General features: G+C 38.7%; 3 protein-coding genes, 1 non-coding gene and 1 pseudogene across 6 annotated transcripts; all 5 read right to left on the reverse strand.

Annotated features, from left to right (window-relative positions):
* Positions 1-1,347: 1,347 nt before the first annotated feature.
* On the reverse strand, positions 1,348-4,247 carry LOC144649447 (trace amine-associated receptor 7e-like). Its single transcript, XM_078508940.1, has one exon. It carries the CDS (start codon positions 2,602-2,604, stop codon positions 1,648-1,650), a length of 957 nt encoding a protein of 318 aa, XP_078365066.1. The 5' UTR covers positions 2,605-4,247; the 3' UTR covers positions 1,348-1,647.
* A 517-nt stretch (positions 4,248-4,764) lies between these two features.
* Positions 4,765-9,696, reverse strand: LOC144649450 (melanocyte-stimulating hormone receptor-like). 3 transcript variants are annotated; one of them, XR_013569898.1, is made up of 3 exons: positions 9,129-9,696; positions 6,483-8,235; positions 4,765-5,504 (listed from the first exon to the last, which is right to left on the reverse strand). XR_013569898.1 is itself a non-coding variant. In XM_078508943.1 (3 exons), exon 2 carries the CDS (start codon positions 7,738-7,740, stop codon positions 6,844-6,846), a length of 897 nt encoding a protein of 298 aa, XP_078365069.1. In that variant the 5' UTR covers positions 7,741-8,235; positions 9,129-9,696; the 3' UTR covers positions 4,765-5,504; positions 6,827-6,843. The 3 variants fall into 3 exon arrangements, 2 of the variants coding, with proteins under 2 accessions (XP_078365069.1, XP_078365068.1); XM_078508943.1 differs by having other exon boundaries at positions 6,827-8,235; XM_078508942.1 differs by having other exon boundaries at positions 4,765-8,235.
* A 586-nt stretch (positions 9,697-10,282) lies between these two features.
* Positions 10,283-11,567, reverse strand: LOC144652443 (trace amine-associated receptor 7e-like; annotated as a pseudogene).
* Positions 11,568-13,920: 2,353 nt separating this feature from the next.
* On the reverse strand, positions 13,921-15,097 carry LOC144649448 (melanocyte-stimulating hormone receptor-like). The gene has a single exon (XM_078508941.1). The coding sequence runs from the start codon at positions 14,930-14,932 to the stop codon at positions 14,030-14,032; it is 903 nt and encodes a 300-aa protein (XP_078365067.1). The 5' UTR covers positions 14,933-15,097; the 3' UTR covers positions 13,921-14,029.
* Positions 15,098-16,387: 1,290 nt separating this feature from the next.
* On the reverse strand, positions 16,388-16,459 carry Trnae-cuc (transfer RNA glutamic acid (anticodon CUC)). The gene has a single exon. It is a non-coding gene; the product is annotated as a tRNA-Glu (tRNA).
* Positions 16,460-17,120: the final 661 nt, after the last annotated feature.

A 17,120-nucleotide genomic window follows, 5' to 3' on the forward strand; every position in this document is an offset into this window, starting at 1 on the left:
TCAGTGCTCTAATAAAGCAATTTTTAAGAAAAATGGACTATGAAAAGACTCGGCCAGGAATACAAAATGTATGTGTCATGGAGCTACAAAGAAACAAAGATGCAAGGGAAAACACACCGAAATCACAGGTGGCCCAGTCTTTGTAATCGATTTTGGCGATAACGTTACATTTTAAGCCCATTTTAAGACAATGAATGAGAATGCTTTGAACCCGGGGCTTTGAAAGCTGCTCTAAATAGTGCTACCTCAGAAAGAAAAACTCGTCTAAATGGTTTTAAACCCACTCCAGAAGCACAGAAATGTCAACATAACGCAAGACAATACAAGGTACTACATGAGCAATTTTCAAAGCATTCTCATACATGTACATTATCTTATCGGTAGAAAACGTAACGCAATCGCCAAAATCGCATACGATGCATGGTCCGCCTGTGCCGAAAACAGCACAGTAAGATAATTATTACATACCTCAGACCTCTGTTCCATATTGCTTGATTAACCTTGATCTTGACAATTTCGCCAATTCAAAAATAAACGCAGTAAAAGCCTCGCAAAGCACCGACAACGATTGAGACAGTCGCGACTAATGCTATGTTGCGAAATTAAGAATTTTTGAGACGTACGACTGCCGAGTGACGCAATGTCACGCGATCGCCAAATCTTGAAAATTCAAGATTTGGCAGGACAAATCTTGAAAATTCAAGATTTGGCTGGACAAATCTTGAAAATTCAAGATTTGGCTGGACAAATATTGAATTTTCAAGATTTGGCTGGACAAATCTTGAATTTTCAAGATTTGGCAGGACAAATCTTGAAAATTCAAGATTTGGCTGGACAAATATTGAATTTTCAAGATTTGGCTGGACAAATATTGAATTTTCAAGATTTGGCAGGACAAATCTTGAAAATTCAAGATTTGGCTGGACGAATCTTGAAAATTCAATATTTGGCAACTCACCACTGTTTAACTCACTGACTTAACTCACCACTGATAACTCGCCCTGTTACCAAACCCACACATTCAGTTTCACTAGATTGTTCGAGGCAATATAATTAGAAAGTTAATTTGACTTTTGAGCAAGGTCACTACACGCATAAATGATAAAATCAACTCACATTCTGCCAATTTTCGCTGCTGTTATTCTAATAAAAAGGGATGTACATCCTTCGATATCAATGACAGTTGAATAACCTAGTATATTGTTCAGCCAATCTCGTACCTTGAATCCTAACTCTTTGTATGCTTTTCTAATGTGCAATGTTTTCAAGGATTGTCATGAAAATAAACGGCCACACCTTTGGATAACAGATGCCAAAATAGGAATGTTGTTTTTTTGAGGTGAAAAAAAATAGATAGTCCTGGTCACAACTGATCGACGACAGCTGACCAATCACTGTTTCCGAACTTTAGGCAAGTCTAATATCCAACACGTCAAGGCGAAATTAATTGACCAATCAGAGATCGACATCATCCACTGACAAACGACTTTACAGTTGACTCTGATGATAACTTTTGCTAAAGTTGCTAAGTTCAACAGTTCTTTTCAGGAGCTCAACCGGACGATCACGCTACACTTATTACTGATACTCCCGGAATCAGATCTTTACTGCAAAAGCTCGACTTTTTTAAGTAGTCTTCGCCCGAGCTCAGGTTAGCCTTAGTGTATTCTTAACCGCTCGTCGTATTTCTCCAATTCTCCAGCAATACACAAGTGGATTTAGAAAGGAGTTAATAAAAGCAACAGTTCCCACGTAGTCATAGGCGATTTTTACTTCTAATGTGTACCCGATGAATGAGTTCACAAGCATTGTCACACAAAAAGGTAGATAGAAAATCAAAAACAGACCGAAAACATAAAGTACCGTCACAGCAGATTTTCTACACTTGAGCACGTTTACCGTGTTGATTTGAACGCTCTGCTGTTGTTGACTTATCTGGCGCCGATGTCTGCGAACGATCTGAAATATTTTCAGGTTGCTCAGAGCTGTAATAAGAAATGTTAGAAGCAAAATTACAACTGGAATGATTATCCAGTTTCTCAAACAAAACCTCAGCATAACGGCTGTTATAGCAAAGATCCAGAGGCAAACAGTGATTTGAAACACGCGAGGAACGGTGACAATCGTGGTGTATCGTAAATGCAGGGTTAAAGCGAGAAGTCGATCGATGAAGACTACGCTTAAAGTTAACATAGACACGCCAGACGTTATCCAGCCTGATATGGTCTGAATCATCCTCAAGGCACAGTACACGCTAAAGTCGTTCCCAAGTTCAGCAATCTTGTACGCCACGAAAAATGGCTGACAAATCAGTCCAACGAGGAGATCTGAAGCTGCGAGGCAAAACAAAAGGATGAAAGCCGGCGAATGAAGTTCTCGCGTTTTCTGAATGACGTGTAGAATGAGAAAATTCCCCATACATGTGACGATAGAAAATATTGAATTGACAACACATGTTACAACGTTAGCCGTTTGCGTCGCTCCCGTTTGGTCTAAGTTGATGTCTAAAAAGGAACAAGTTAGATGGGTTTTGTTCATTGTGAATTGATCAGCTGCCTGTCTGCCAGAAGAGTCGAAAACAATGTCACGAGTACATCCTAACATATGTCAAAGTGTAACTTGCAACTTCCATATCCCTGCGTTGTGAAAGAGATTGGTCCTCATCGCTGTTTGGTGAACACCTTGTCCTACTTTATGCCTCTTCTTTCAATGCTCAAATTAAAATGCGCCAAAAAAGAAAGGGAATCTTATTTGTATGCTTCCTCATTAGGCCATTGTTTAGGTTTCTTAAACAAATTCTTAATGCTCTACTAAATGGAAGATCAATATATCAGATTCAGTATAAGCTATTTCTTAATTTATAATGCAAGCAGGTGTTTTGTATCGAGTTTTTTTCCATTTACCAAAGACGTTGCGGTTTATTTTCCTGAAAATCAGAAGTTTTCAGGCATGTTCTCTTTTTTTAACTACACGAACCGCGATGTAAGTCAAGGGCTTTTGGGTTAACGTGTTAAGGACTGTATAACTAAATACAGTACGAAAGGCTAACCGTCTGAGATCTTAATAACAGAGTTACTCATTTTCTGATTGCTTTTACCGGAAAAACGCCTGAGGTGATGTTGTCAATTCATTCTGTGTCTGTTGAATACTTTACACAATTAAAAAAATAACATATATAACTTTCGGCATTTAATGAGGAGGATAAAATGTGACGATATTCTCTCTCCGTTGGATACTTCTTCTAACGCAAATTTGACGATTATTCCAAGTCAGCACACGCGTTCAATATGAAATGATAGACGGCCAATGAGGCGCCGAATTGGCTTCAGTCAAATGCAATCTCATATCCAACAAGCGCGAGTTAAATAATTGTTTTAGTAAAAACTCAACGAAATATTGCTTTATCCCGCTGTTTTTGTATGTGAAGAAAGGCCGGAAAACGGTTTCTGTCGACAATGTTAGTCGGGAATGGTATTAGGGCTGATATCCATTGGCCAATCAAAACTCAGGAAATATGTTATCCAATACTCCAGGTTTTACTAACAATTGGTAATCGTAAACGTTGGTTTTCCAGAGTTACTTTCCGATAGCAAGTACCAGTGAGACTTAAAAGATTTAACCAAACTCATTATGAATACGGTATGGCAAAATGAAGACGGGATATACCGCATTAATTAATCGGCAACCTTTGAATTTTGACACTAAGAAGAATCATTTGTAATGAGAAACCATAGGTAGCCAAAGCTTAAGATACGACTGAGAATAAATAAAACGATCTTAAATTATCAACTGTTTATTGTTTTTTCAATCTTGTATTACATATTCAAGTAAGCTTTGTTCTACGAGTGAAAATTAGCTTAATTCAAAACTTACGTAACGCACGGTCACAAGTTTACTAAAGTAAAAAACTAACAATTGCTTAATCCCTGGACGGTGAGGTGAACCCGGCAGAAAGACTACAGGAAACATAAAAGACAGGGAGGCTAAACAACAACTACACCGAACAAGAACTGACGCAAGAGCTCACCTGACACAGCACGTGATCGAGTCCCAGTCTCCGTGACCGTGCAAACTACAGATAATATGGTAATTCTTAAATTGCTCTCAACTATCAAAGCGAAGCGAAAGGTCGCACACTCGAGCCATCAGAATGCCGACCCGTGTTCATGAAATGAGCTGTAATTCTTAAAGTTTACCATTTTTCACCCAAAATGCCTCAAATTCAAAGGCTTCGATAGTCACTCTATAAATATCATGGAAAGTTGCGTGCAACACATGAATTGATGACCTCATACAGGAGCCTCATATTCATGGGCTTAGAAATGAGGTGTAAACAAAAATAATTCCATACACCTCCCCTAGAAAGTGGCTTTTGTGGTTCTAAATTGCATTTGATTAATGCAGAAGAGCTTGGGCCACGGATGGTTCGAGATGTTTAACACTGGAATATTGTCGTTTCACCAGAGAAAAGAAGGAACATTGGGTACTTTTTGGGCCTGCTCACTGATTTCATGAACACGGGTCGGCATTCTGACGGCTTGAGTGTGCGACCTTTCGCTTCGCTTTGATAGTTGAGAGCAATTTTAGAATTAGCATATTATGTTAATTTTCACTCGAAGAACAATTCAAATCTTACATGAATATGTAATATAAGATTGATAAAACGTTTAAATATATTTATTTTCAGTCGTATCTTAAGCTTTGGCTACCCGTGGAGAAACCCGCAAACCATAACACGTCAATAGATCAAATCTACTTAGACGAGATTATAACTAAATAGAAAAGATTTTGTTTAGATCGCGGCGGCAAGCACCTTAGATGTAAATGAGCGATAATCGATAATTGATTTCGTGCTCTTCATCAGTGACGAAAAAAAAACTATATATACATTTTTCACCGACCAAGAAGTGAACTCAATGAACAATTATCTTCCACTTTAATTACACGACAGCATAATCAGGCCAGTGCAATAGTTCTGATTAAATCTATTTTCTGAAAGATCGTTGATTTATCTCATTCTGTTCATAGCTAGGCCCTGTTAGTTCTTTTCTGATTGCTTTATACGGGATATACCACATTAATGATTTTAGAATTTCCACACTAAGAAGAATCATTTGAGATGTGAAACCACGACCAGTCAATATATTAAATCTACTTAAACTAGGTTATAACTAAACAGAAAGGTGATTGCGGCGACAAACACCTTAGATGTGAATGAGCAATAATTGATTACTGATTCGGCGCTCTTCATCAGCGACAAAAAAAGATGGACAATTTTTACCACCAAGAATGAAACTATATCGGCAATTATCTTTCACTTTAATTAAACGACAACATGTATCAGGCCAATTTATGACATTTATCAGTCCTATTTTTATTCCTTATCTGTTGGATCACCGCTTCACCTTGTTTTGTCTATGGCTAGGCCCTGTTAGTGTAGTAGAGGTAGTCTTTCCTCTTCCCAGATTTTGCTCTCTCTCTCTCCCTCTCGTCCCATTGTTAGTCTACGATAAATAATCAGTCCGTTAAATTTTTTTACCCCCACAGGTCACTGAAACAGTTTCCTGTTTAGATGGCTCAGAGGACCAGGCACAGCAGACTTCAGTTGTCGGACAGGCTGCCAGATTTTAAGTATGCAATTAAAAACTGTCAATTGCTTCGGTCGTTTACTATTAACCTGCAAGTTCTCAGCTGCAAATACAGGAGATTCCCTTCACAGATTATTTTTTGTATGTTTTACCTACGTATTGAGAATGGGTCAGTACATTTACATTTAATTAGATCTGAAGATGTCTTGTGTATAAATGGTGAAGAGTATACAACCGAGAGGTGATTTCTGTGGAAGACCATGCATGCAGAGCCAAGCTAAAAGACTTGTGAGGTCCATTTGCAAATCTTATCCAAGAACGTGGCCTTGTGTTAAGCATTGATAGAATCCACCCTTTTGGAGGCGTCCTCTATTGCACAATCCCTGTTATCTTGATGCCAAGCATGCATGTAAATACCAAGCGCTTGGGTCTAATTCTCCCAGCTTGTCTTTCCATACAAGCGGATGTTTCATGATCTCTTTGCGGCAATATTTTAAAATAATCTGAGTAAATGGTACACTGTAGGTACGGTAACATTTCTGACTACCCTGTGGTCGTTGCAGCTTGGTTAAGTGGAGAACACTAGGGTTACAATCCCAGTGTCTTTCTTATATATGTGGTTGAATTCTTCTATGAGGTCACCTAGCAGATCCTTCACACCCAGCCGCGGTCAAAAGATCTGACTAAACCACTTTATCTACATGTTGTGTCCGTAATGTAGCTTTCACTAACACTTTGCTTTTTGGCATCTATCATAGATGCCAAAAAGCAAAGTGTTAGTGAAAGCTACATTACGGACACAACATGTAGATAAAGTGGTTTAGTCAGATCTTTTGGCCCATTATCCCTTATGTTGTTCTTAAATTATTTTGCTATTGATGTCTTCCCTCCTACCGTTAGGTCTCAGCACTACTTCTGCGTTTTCTTCCAGCTGACTTTTGTATCGGCATAGGAAGACCTTGCTTTTCTTGTAAGCTGTTGCCATTATCGTCAATCATTTCTTGTGGCCATGAATCATTTTGGCTGCCTGCAGATGCCTGGCTCAGTATATACTCCAAAATTCGCCCGCTATTGTAGATTGATAGGTTTTTGGACTGCCTGGTTGGCAACACATGTATGCACATCATAAACATATGTATGCATCATTCGTGAACTTCAATTAATTTACCAGGACATAAATCGTTGCTATAGCAACAGTTTAACCTTAGTTTTGGCAAATAAATACTACTCCCACTTACGTATTGTTCTCTCACGCTCAGTTTCTCCTCAGTGTATTCTTAACAGCTCGTCGTATTTCTCCAATTCTCCAGCAGTACACAAGTGGATTTAAGAAAGAGTTTATAAAAACAACAGTTGTTACGTAGTCATAGGCGATTTTCACTTTTAATGTGTATCCAGTCAATGTCTCCACAAACATCGTCACCAAAAATGGAACGTAGAAAATCAAGAACAAACCGTAGACATAAAGTACAGTCACAGCAGATTTTCTACGCTTGAGCACGTTTACCGTGTTTAATTGAACACATTGCTGTTGCTGACTTATCTGGCGCCGATGTCTTCGAACGATCTGAAATATTTTCAAGGTGCTTAGGGCCGTAACAATAAATGTAAGAAGTAGTGTGACCAACGGAACAAAAAGCCACCTACCCCCCATGACACAAAACCTCAACAGAACGCCAGTAAAATTACCGATCCAGAGAAAAGTAGTGATTTGAAACACTCGAGAAACGGTGACAATCATGGTATACCGTAAATGCAGGGTTAAAGCGAGAAGCTGATCAACAGAGACTAGACTCAAAGTTAGCAAAGACACGCCAGCCGTCGCCCAGCCACATATGGTCTGAACCATCCTCAAGGTACAATACACGCCAAAGTTGTTTCCAAGTTCAGCTATCTTGTACGCCACGAAAGATGGTTGACAAATCAGTCCAACGAGGAGATCTGATGCAGCAAGGCAAAACAAAAGGATGAACGACGGCGAATGAAGTTCTCGTGTTTTCCGGATCACATGTAGAATAACAGAATTCCCAATTAATGTTACCAACGAAAACACTGAATTTAGAATGCAAACCAGAATATTTGCCGTTTGCGTTTCTTTCGTTTGGTCTAAGTTGATATCCAAAAAGGAACAAGATAGATGTGTTTTGTTCATCGCGAGAGATTACTAGCCGACCACAGGAACCTGGTTAAATTGGCAAAAATGTTAACAGTATCGTCTCAAATCTATTAACAATCTGTGAATGTTTTGCAATTTGTAACTTTCTAGTTCCAAGTCATGCTTCTGAAAGAAGGAAGTCCTTTTTGTTTGTTGATGATAATAGTCGTGATATTTAAATTTAACATTCAAATTAACATTAAAATGTGCCGAAAAATGATGGAGTATTTTTTTGAGTGCAAAAGGAAGCAGGTGATTTGTGTTTAGTTTTGGTGAATTCTTCTTCGTATCAGGAGAATTTTTTGAATATTTCGTTATTTTAAACCGAAACTGCGACTAAAGATGTTTCCTTTTTGGTTGCAATAAGGTTTTCTGTAATAATAAGAGTAAATGCTTAAAAAATAATGTATAAACTAAAGGCACAACCTTGAGGTCCAAACACTGACAACTTTTTTGCTGATTGCTTTTAGCTCGAAAGGCTGTTGTTGTGACCTGTTTAAAGAACAATCATATGTTAATTAGTACGACTATTGTTTGAATGAAAGAGATTGAGATATTCACAGTTCTTCCCTTTTAACTTAAGCTGTTGAAAAGGAAGCCTGAAGAGGAAAAACGCATTTGGGCACCAACGGGATGCGAACTCAGTGGTCCTTGCGATTCCGGTGCAAATCTGCTACAGCTGAATCACTGGGAGCACAGCTTGCCAAATATTTCTTTTGCAACACAAAACAAACCTTTTACGTGGGTTTTGAAAGATAATATTGAAAAAATATTTTAAAGCCAGAAACCAACATCTTATTAGGTGAGAACAAGCCCCAACATTGCAGTTTACCTACAAATCCCTCAACACAATATGCTTTTACAGTAAAGTAAAAGTAGTCTTTGACAGACGAATTGGGACACTTTGTCATGTACATGATGTGCTGGATATGCAATGAAAATTTACGTGGTCTTAGCGCAGGATACGCTGCTGCCATATCCGTTGCCAGGTTAGGCTGGGCGTAACTAAATAGAAAAGTTTTTTGTTTAGAATGCGGCGGCAAGATGTAAACGAGCGATAATCGATTATTGTTTTCGCGCTCTTCATTCATGATTTTTGACACTAAGAAGAACCATTTGTGACGAGAAACCCTGCAAACCATGCATAACACGTCAATATATAAACCTACCGAAACTAGGTTATAACTAATAAATAAAAAAGTGTTTGCGGCGGCAAACACCTTAGATGTGAATGATCAATAATCGATTACTGATTCGGCGCTCTTCGTCAGTGACAAAAAAGATGGACAGTTTTAACCACCAAGAAGTGAACTATATCGAAAATTATGCATCAGGCCAATTTATCAGTCCTGATTTATTTCTTATCTGTTTGATCACCGATTTACCTGGTTTTGTCTATGGCTAGGCCCTATTAGTGTAGTAGAGGTCGTCTTCCCTCTTCCCAGATTTTCCTCCCCATAGGCGTCATGTTCAACACAGTTGGTTGCTCAACATAACAATCCGCAAAAGAAATAAAATGTGATTGTAAAACAGATAACGTCTAGTGAGGTCCAACTTTCCTGTAAAGCACTGAAACGCCATGCAAGCAGTACCACTCCACGCTGTGATGCCATAATGTCTTCTCGCACAGAGCCATCAGCCCTTGTGACATCGATAAATCCAGACGACTTCAGGCGGATGGGTCCATGGATGCAGTATTTAACTTTTTAAAAAGTTTTATCTGATTCATTGGTGCAACTCCCTCTCACTCCAGCCGTGTGCAGTTACCACTGCACGCAACTACAGTGGAACCTCGATAAAACGAAGGGCCAAGGGACCTCCAAAATATGTTCGCTATAACGAGGTTTTGTTATATCGAGGTTCTTTTCTATATATTTTACTATTACTGGGGCGAAGAATATCGTTCGTTATATCGAGGACTTCGCTATATAAACGTTCGTTAAATCGAGGTTCCACTGTTCCTCAAAAACGCGAGCATTGTAACACACCCACGATTCTTTCGTGCTTATGCGAGTATTTCATACACATTATGCAAATGAGCTTTCTTACTCGCATAAGCACGAAATTTTCAAAGTCGCGTGGAAAGGAAGATAAAAAGTGCAAGTATTTTTATATTTCTATGCTTCCAACATCGTTTAGTAGATCAGTTGGAATTAGAATGGTCTGGTCTGGACCGGAAATGGCCGGCGAAGACACACTTTTCGTTTACAAAAGCGATCTAACGGTTGCTGATATTAAATTTTCACGGACCCTTAAATCAAAATGTATCAAAATAAACATGCGTTTCCAACCTTGAAGGACCACAGATAATAATAATATTGTTTGTGGGAGCCGTCAACTATAAAATTCCGCGGCCAAGCAATAGACCTTTTGCAGCCTCACTGTCGAGAGCTCTAAAAATATATATTTTACGTATTTCCAAAAACTAAAGTCGTTGCATTTACACAACCTAAGATAGTTCACTGGGCAAAGTTTGAGGGAAAACTTTTTCCCGACCCGAAATGCGATGGACCGCTTTAAGAGAAACTGCCACTTAAGTCTTTTACAAGTGTCTTTTCCCTGGGGATGCGTTAATGTTTTGATGTATGCTTGACCGTTTTGTTGACACGCACCTGCTCCCGGCAATTTTTTAAAGCCAGACAAATAGATTGCTTTCATTATGCGGTTACCTGAGCCCTTAGAGCGTTTCAGTTAAATGTCAGTTGAATGTCTGATTGAGCTAGCCTATTCTGTCTATCGGCAAATAGAGTCTTTGAAATTCTGGAGCAAATGTGGAGCCCAAGTTCCAGTTTGACAAGTTTGGCAGGGCTGTTCATTTGGATGTGCTATCCTGCAGCGTATCTTACTGGGACGAAAGTATTACATTGCCCTGAGCAGATGTTCTCTTCCATACTACTCCCACTTAAGCATTGTGCACTCACGATCAGTTTCTCCTCAGTGTATTCTTTACAGCTCGTCGTATTTCGCCAATTCTCCAGCAATACACAAGAGGGTTTAAGAAAGAGTTAATATAAACAACAGTTGTCACATAGTTATAGGCGATTTTCAATGTAAATGTGTATCCAAGTATTGTCTCCAAGAAAAGCGTTACACAAAATGGAAAATAGAAAATCAAGAACAAACCATAAACATAAAGTACAGTAATAGCCGACTTTCTACACTTGAGCACGTTCACTGTGTTTAATTGACCTCTTTGCTGTTGCTGACTTATTTGGCGCCGATGTCTTCGAACGATCTAAAATATTTTCAAGGTGCTTAGGGCCGTTAAAAGAAATGTACGTAAGAAGCAATGTTACCAACGGAACAAAAAGCCACCTACTCCCCATGTTAAAAAACCTCAACAAAACGCCAGTAAAAGTAAGGATCCAGAATAAAACAATGATTTGAAACACTCGAGAAACGGTGACAATTGTGTTATACCGTAAATGCAGGGTTAAAGCGAGAAGCTGATCAACGGAGACTAGGCTCAAAGTTAATAAAGACACCCCAGACGTCGTCCAGCCGAATATTGTATGAATTATCCTCAAGGAACAGTACACGCTAAAGTTATTTCCAAGTTCAGCTATCTTGTATGCCACGAAAGATGGCTGACAAATCAGTCCAACGAGGAGATCTGAAGCAGCGAGGCAAAGCAAAAGGATTAACGATGGTGAATGAAGTTCTCGCGTTTTCCGGATCACATGTATAATAACAAAATTCCCCAGTAATGTTATCAAAGAAAACACTGAATTAAGAATACATGCCAGAATATTTGCCATCTTCGTTTCTTCCGTTTGGTGAAAGTTGATTTTCAAAAAAGAACATGTTAGATGTGTATTGTTCATCGCGAAAAATTACTAGCCGACCACAGGAACCTGGTTAAATTTCCAAAAGTGTTACTAACAGTATCGTCTCAAGTCAATCAACATGTGAATGTGCAATTTCGAACCTTCTAGTTCCAATTCAAGCTTTTGAATGAAAGAAGTCCTTTTTGTTTGTTGATGATAACAGTCGTGCCGAGTGACACTTACTTTAACATTCAAATTGAAATGTGTCGAAAATGATCTAGTATTTTTATCGAGTGCACAAAGGAAGCAGGTGTTTTGTGTTTAGTTTTGGTTATCTTCTTTTTAGTATCAGGATAAGTTTTTGGGATGTTCTTTCATCTTAAACCGAAACTTGGACTAATGTTATCTGCATTTTTATCTCGGTTCAATAAGGATTTCTGTAATGAAAAAAAAAAGACCAAAAATAACTAAGAAATAAAGTAAAACAATTAAAAGCACAACGTTGAGTTTTTTGCTTTTAGCTCTACAGGCTCCTGTTGTGTTCTGTTTATACCAAAATCGTATGTTAAATAGCACGACTATTGTTTGAACGAAAGAGATTGAGAACTCCGCAGTTCTGCTTTTAAACGTAAGCTGTTAAAAAGGAAGCCTTAACGAAAAAAACGTATTTGGGCACCAACGGGATGCAACCTCTGTGGCCTTTTCAATTCTGGTGCAAACCTGCTACAACTGAATCACTGGGAACACAGTTTGCTAAATATTTCTTTTGTAAAACAAAACAAATCTACTTCTACCTTCTTACTACCAGTGTGTACAGAAAGCCCACACACACTGATCAATACTTAGCCTAAGACTCACACCATCCACAGTCAGTGAAGCGTGGTATTGTTAAGTGTCTATATGACCGTGCCAAACACCTCATAACAAAACCATCAGTTATCTCTGAAGAAGAAAAGAAACATTTATCGTCGGTACTTGTTTCTGACGGATATCCGTCTTCGTTCATACGAAAACTCACTAAGACCACAAGATCAACAGCCAACAACGAACCCACGCAGGAATTTAAATCTACTGCGGTTTTACCCTACATTAAAGGTGTATCAGAGGTTCTTCGCCGCTGCCTACAACAAAAAGGCGTTCGCACCGTTTTTAAATCTGACACAACTCTTCGGGGTCACTTAGTGCGACCGAAAGACGTTCTAGAACCAGGTAAACAAGACGGTGTTGTTTATAAAATTCCATTTGAATGCGGCAAAGTATATATAGGTGAAACAGGGAGAGCAATGCAAGACAGGATGAAAGAACACGACAGAGACATACGGCTTGCTCATACACAAACCTCCGCAGTTTCGGAGCATGCAAACGAAACGGGGCATTTTCCTTTATGGAATCAAGTCAAGTTTATCGATCGTGACCCTAACCGATCCACACGCAGGGTCAAATAGGCTATACAAATAAGACTTCATCCTAATAACATCAATAGAGACAGCGGAATTGAAATTCCTGAAGCATGGATACCTACGATCAGAAAACACAACAGCCGTTCAACAACAAAGCGGACCTCTGAGGGAACATCATCTGTTAGTCGAAATAATAACGAGGATCGAAATGCACCAATCACAGCGAACCAACGTGCATAAATAGCAACACGTAAACAATCGACCTCATCGCCTGATGAAGACTAGTAGTATTGCAGTCGAAACGTCGCGATCAACATCTCAAAGCGATTCTATCGTGAGACAAACGAATAAACGTTTATTCCTATCTTACACCACGATGAACAATATTCACATCTTTAATGACAAAACAAATCTACTACGTGGGTATCGAAAGAAAATATTGAAAAAATATTTTAAAACCAAAAAACCAACATCTAATTAGATGAGAATGAGCCCTAACATTGCAGCCAAAACACAAACAAGTCGTCTGATGACTTTAACGTTTTTTCATAAGAGCATTTGAACGACGCTCTTAACGGACAGCTTTAACGTCTCAGACTTAGAAAGACGTCTAGTATAAAAACGGGAAGCGGTTAACTAGTATAAAACAGGACAGACGCCTTTTAAGTCTGACTGCTTTAACGTCTTCTTGCCCAGTTTCCTCCGAGTGTAGAGCCCAGTCTTTTTTTATTTTTTGTATATTTTTTTTCTGAAAAGCCGTCTTATAAATGTGTCCCGTTTTTATACCAGACGCCTTTAACGTCAAAGGTGGATTTCCTTGTCGGTTTTTTTTTTGGTTGGGTATTTTTTTTTTTTCGGTTTTTTTTTTTTTTTTTTTTTTTTTTTCCTTTCGTTTTTTTTTTTTTTTTTTTTTTTTTTTTTTTTTTAAGGGGTTTTTTTTTTTTTTTAATAAAAAAAAAAAAATAAGACGTTAAAGACGTCTAGATGACTTTTTCGTCTCAAGCATAAAAATGCCCCATACCACTAGGACATAAATTGTTACCATAGCAACTGTATAAACTCAGATTTGTTAAATAAATAAAACGAGAAACCCACTCTACTGTCTCCAGAAACTCCCACTCACGCCGAGTTTTTTCTCAGTACATTCTTTACAGCCCGTCGTATTTCTCCAATTCTCCAGCAGTACACAAGTGGATTTAGGAATGAGTTTATATAAACAACAGTTGTCACGTAGTCATATGCGATTTTCAATGTTAATGTGTATCCCGTTAATGTCTCCACGAAAACCGTAACACAAAATGGAAAGTAGAAAATCAAAAACAAACCGTAGACATAAAGTACAGTCACAGCAGATTTTCTACACTTGAGCACGTTCACTGTGTTGATTTGAACAATTTGACGTTGCTGACATATCTGTCGCCGATGTCTTCGAACGATTTGAAATATTTTCATGGTGCTTAGGGCCGTAACGAGAAATGTAAGAAGTAGTGTTACCAACGGTACAAAAAGCCAGCTATAGTTACTCATTGAAAACCTTAACAGAACGCAAATTATGCAACCGATCCAGAGGAAAGCAGTTATTTGAAACACGCGAGAAACGGTGACAATCGTGTTATACCGTAAATGTAGGGTTAAAGCGAGAAGCTGGTCAATGAAGACTAGACTCAATGTTAATAAAGACACCCCAGACGTCGTCCAGCCGAATATTGTATGAATCATCCTCAAGGTACAATACACGCAAAAGTTGTTTCCAAGTTCAGCTATCTTGTATGCCACGAAAGATGGCTGACATATCAGTCCAACGAGGAGATCTGAAGCAGCAAGGCAAAACAAAAGGATAAACGACGGCGAGTGAAGTTCTCGCGTTTTTCGGATCGGATGTAAAATAAGAGAATTCCCCATTAATGTTATCAAAGAAAACATTGAATTTAGAATGCAAACCAGAATATTTGCAGTTTGCGTTTCTCCCGTTTGGTCTAAGTTGATTTTCAAAAAGAAACAAGTCAGATGTGTTTTGTTCATTGCGAAAAACTTACTAGTCGACTACAGGAACCTGGTTAAATTGCCAAAAATGTTAACAGCATTGTCTCGAATGTATTCACAATCTGTGAATGTGCAATTTGTAACTTTCTAAATCTAACTAGTCAATTTCCTTTTCTTTGTTGATGATCATTCGAGTCCCTTCCTTCAATATTCAAATTTAAATGCGTCGAAAATGATGAGTGTTTTCTGTAGTGCCCAGAGCGAGCAGGTGTTTTTCGTGTTTAGTTTTGTTGTTTGCTTCCTGTTATCAGGAGAATGGTTGGATTTTTCTGTTATTGTAAACCAAAGCTGCGACTTAAGTTATTTGCATTTTGGTGGAAATAAGTGTTTCTGTAATGAAAATATAAAGAAAATAAAAATGAACTAAAACCTAAAAGCAATAACAACCTTATTACTGATCGCTTTTAAACTTTTACTGATTGCTTTTAAACAATAACCTCTTTACTGATTGCTTTTTAGCTCATGTCGTGATCTGTTTGTAAAAAAATCGTATATAACACCTGTAAATAGCATGACTATTGTTTGAACAAAAGAGATTGATATCTTCGCAATTTTATTTTGACTTAAGCTGTTAAACAGGAGAGCCTGAAGAGAAAAACAAAAACATTCGGCGTATATATTTGCCAAAAAAAATCCAGTTTGTAAGACAGAACAAACCTTCTACGAGTGTTTCAAAAAAAAAATATCAATAATATTTTAAAGCCAGAAACCAACACCTTTAAGTTATTAGGTGAGAATGAACCCTAACATTGCAGCCGGTCAACGCACAAACCGCCCAAATAAATGTGCTTTTATTTGTTTTGTACATGATTTGCAATGCGCATTCGTGTGATCTTAGCACAGGATACGTCGCTGGGCGTAGGAAGTGATTTTGACATAGTTTGTAGAGGTGGGGGAGGGCGACTGCCTCCCATCGGGGGTGTCTGAAAATCGGGTTTTCCACTCTTTTATGGGCGTTGAAAAGCGTTTGACTTTTATCAATCTTTCTCTGTTGGGTATTCTTTCTAGGTGTCAGTATCAGTGACAGTATTTGTATTTGTTATTTTTGTTAGTAAAGCGCGTCAATGCCCTGATCATTTTGTCAGTGATCAGCTTTTCTTGTCCGTGATCAAACCCACCTCTTATATGACAAAGGAAGGGACAAGTTGCAGGGCCAAAATCACGTCTACACACGCGTAAAAATGTGGCAGGGATATGTTGTAGCGAAATGACCCATTGTGCCACGAGGGGACTTAGTGTCTGATACATTTTCTTGGATGTGTTCATGTGGTTAGCACCTTGAAGGCAAAATCTTTAACATTGACCCGACGGGCTGGTATAAATACACTTGAAAAAAAAAATTGGTTGCAGTCAACCCTTCATCATGGCTGATTGAGTTTCCTGCCACCGCCCTGCGCCACTCCTTAATAAAACAGAAGAAAGAAAAAAGGAAATTTCCCACGCCGGGAATCGAACCCGGGCCGCGGCGGTGAGAGCGCCGAATCCTAACCACTAGACCACGTGGGAACTGGCGTTTAATTTGTTAGGTTGCTCTTATAAGATGTAATCAGTAACCATAAAAAAGAACGAAAAAGGTATTAAGTTTAAACTCTGTTGTTAAGGATGCAACTACTTGCTTCTTCGTCCTTGTTGCCGTTTAGCCAAACTCCGTTACTAAGAATGCAAATGGCCTCTGGCCATTTCCTGCCCATTGTGATTATAAGACTTGAGCTGCCCTTCTTGTTTTCTTCGTTGTGCCCTCTTTGAGGCGCTCTCAGGACAAACATGTTTGTCTGGGCGTTTGATATTGTGCCGTTTTCTCGCAGTTGTGGTCGGCTTAAGAAGGCCTCGCCTTTCTCCTTATCTGTTCTTGTGCTGTAACATGGGCTCCTGGTTTACTTGTTTATCTATTATTTATTTTGGCGGTCGCTAATTCTAGCTGCGGACGTTTTTTCAGGGGTTTTGTTTAGAATATTCCAGAATTTTCCAGCTGCCGGATCTGTGCAGCTGTCAATCATCAGGGTAAAACTCCACGCAGAGGTTTTCCCAAGTTCCTTGAGTGTTCTCGACCCACCTGCCCAGCTGGGGATTAACCGGCAAGCACTCAAATGCCTGCTAGGAAACAAATATATGAACAGTAACTAATAAACAAAAAAATAAACCCAAACCTTAATTTTTAACTTAATTC

The sequence above is a fragment of the Oculina patagonica genome, chromosome 4, assembly GCF_052425735.1.
Source record: "Oculina patagonica isolate OP01 chromosome 4, crgOcupat, whole genome shotgun sequence".
Classification (NCBI taxonomy): domain Eukaryota; kingdom Metazoa; phylum Cnidaria; class Anthozoa; order Scleractinia; family Oculinidae; genus Oculina; species Oculina patagonica.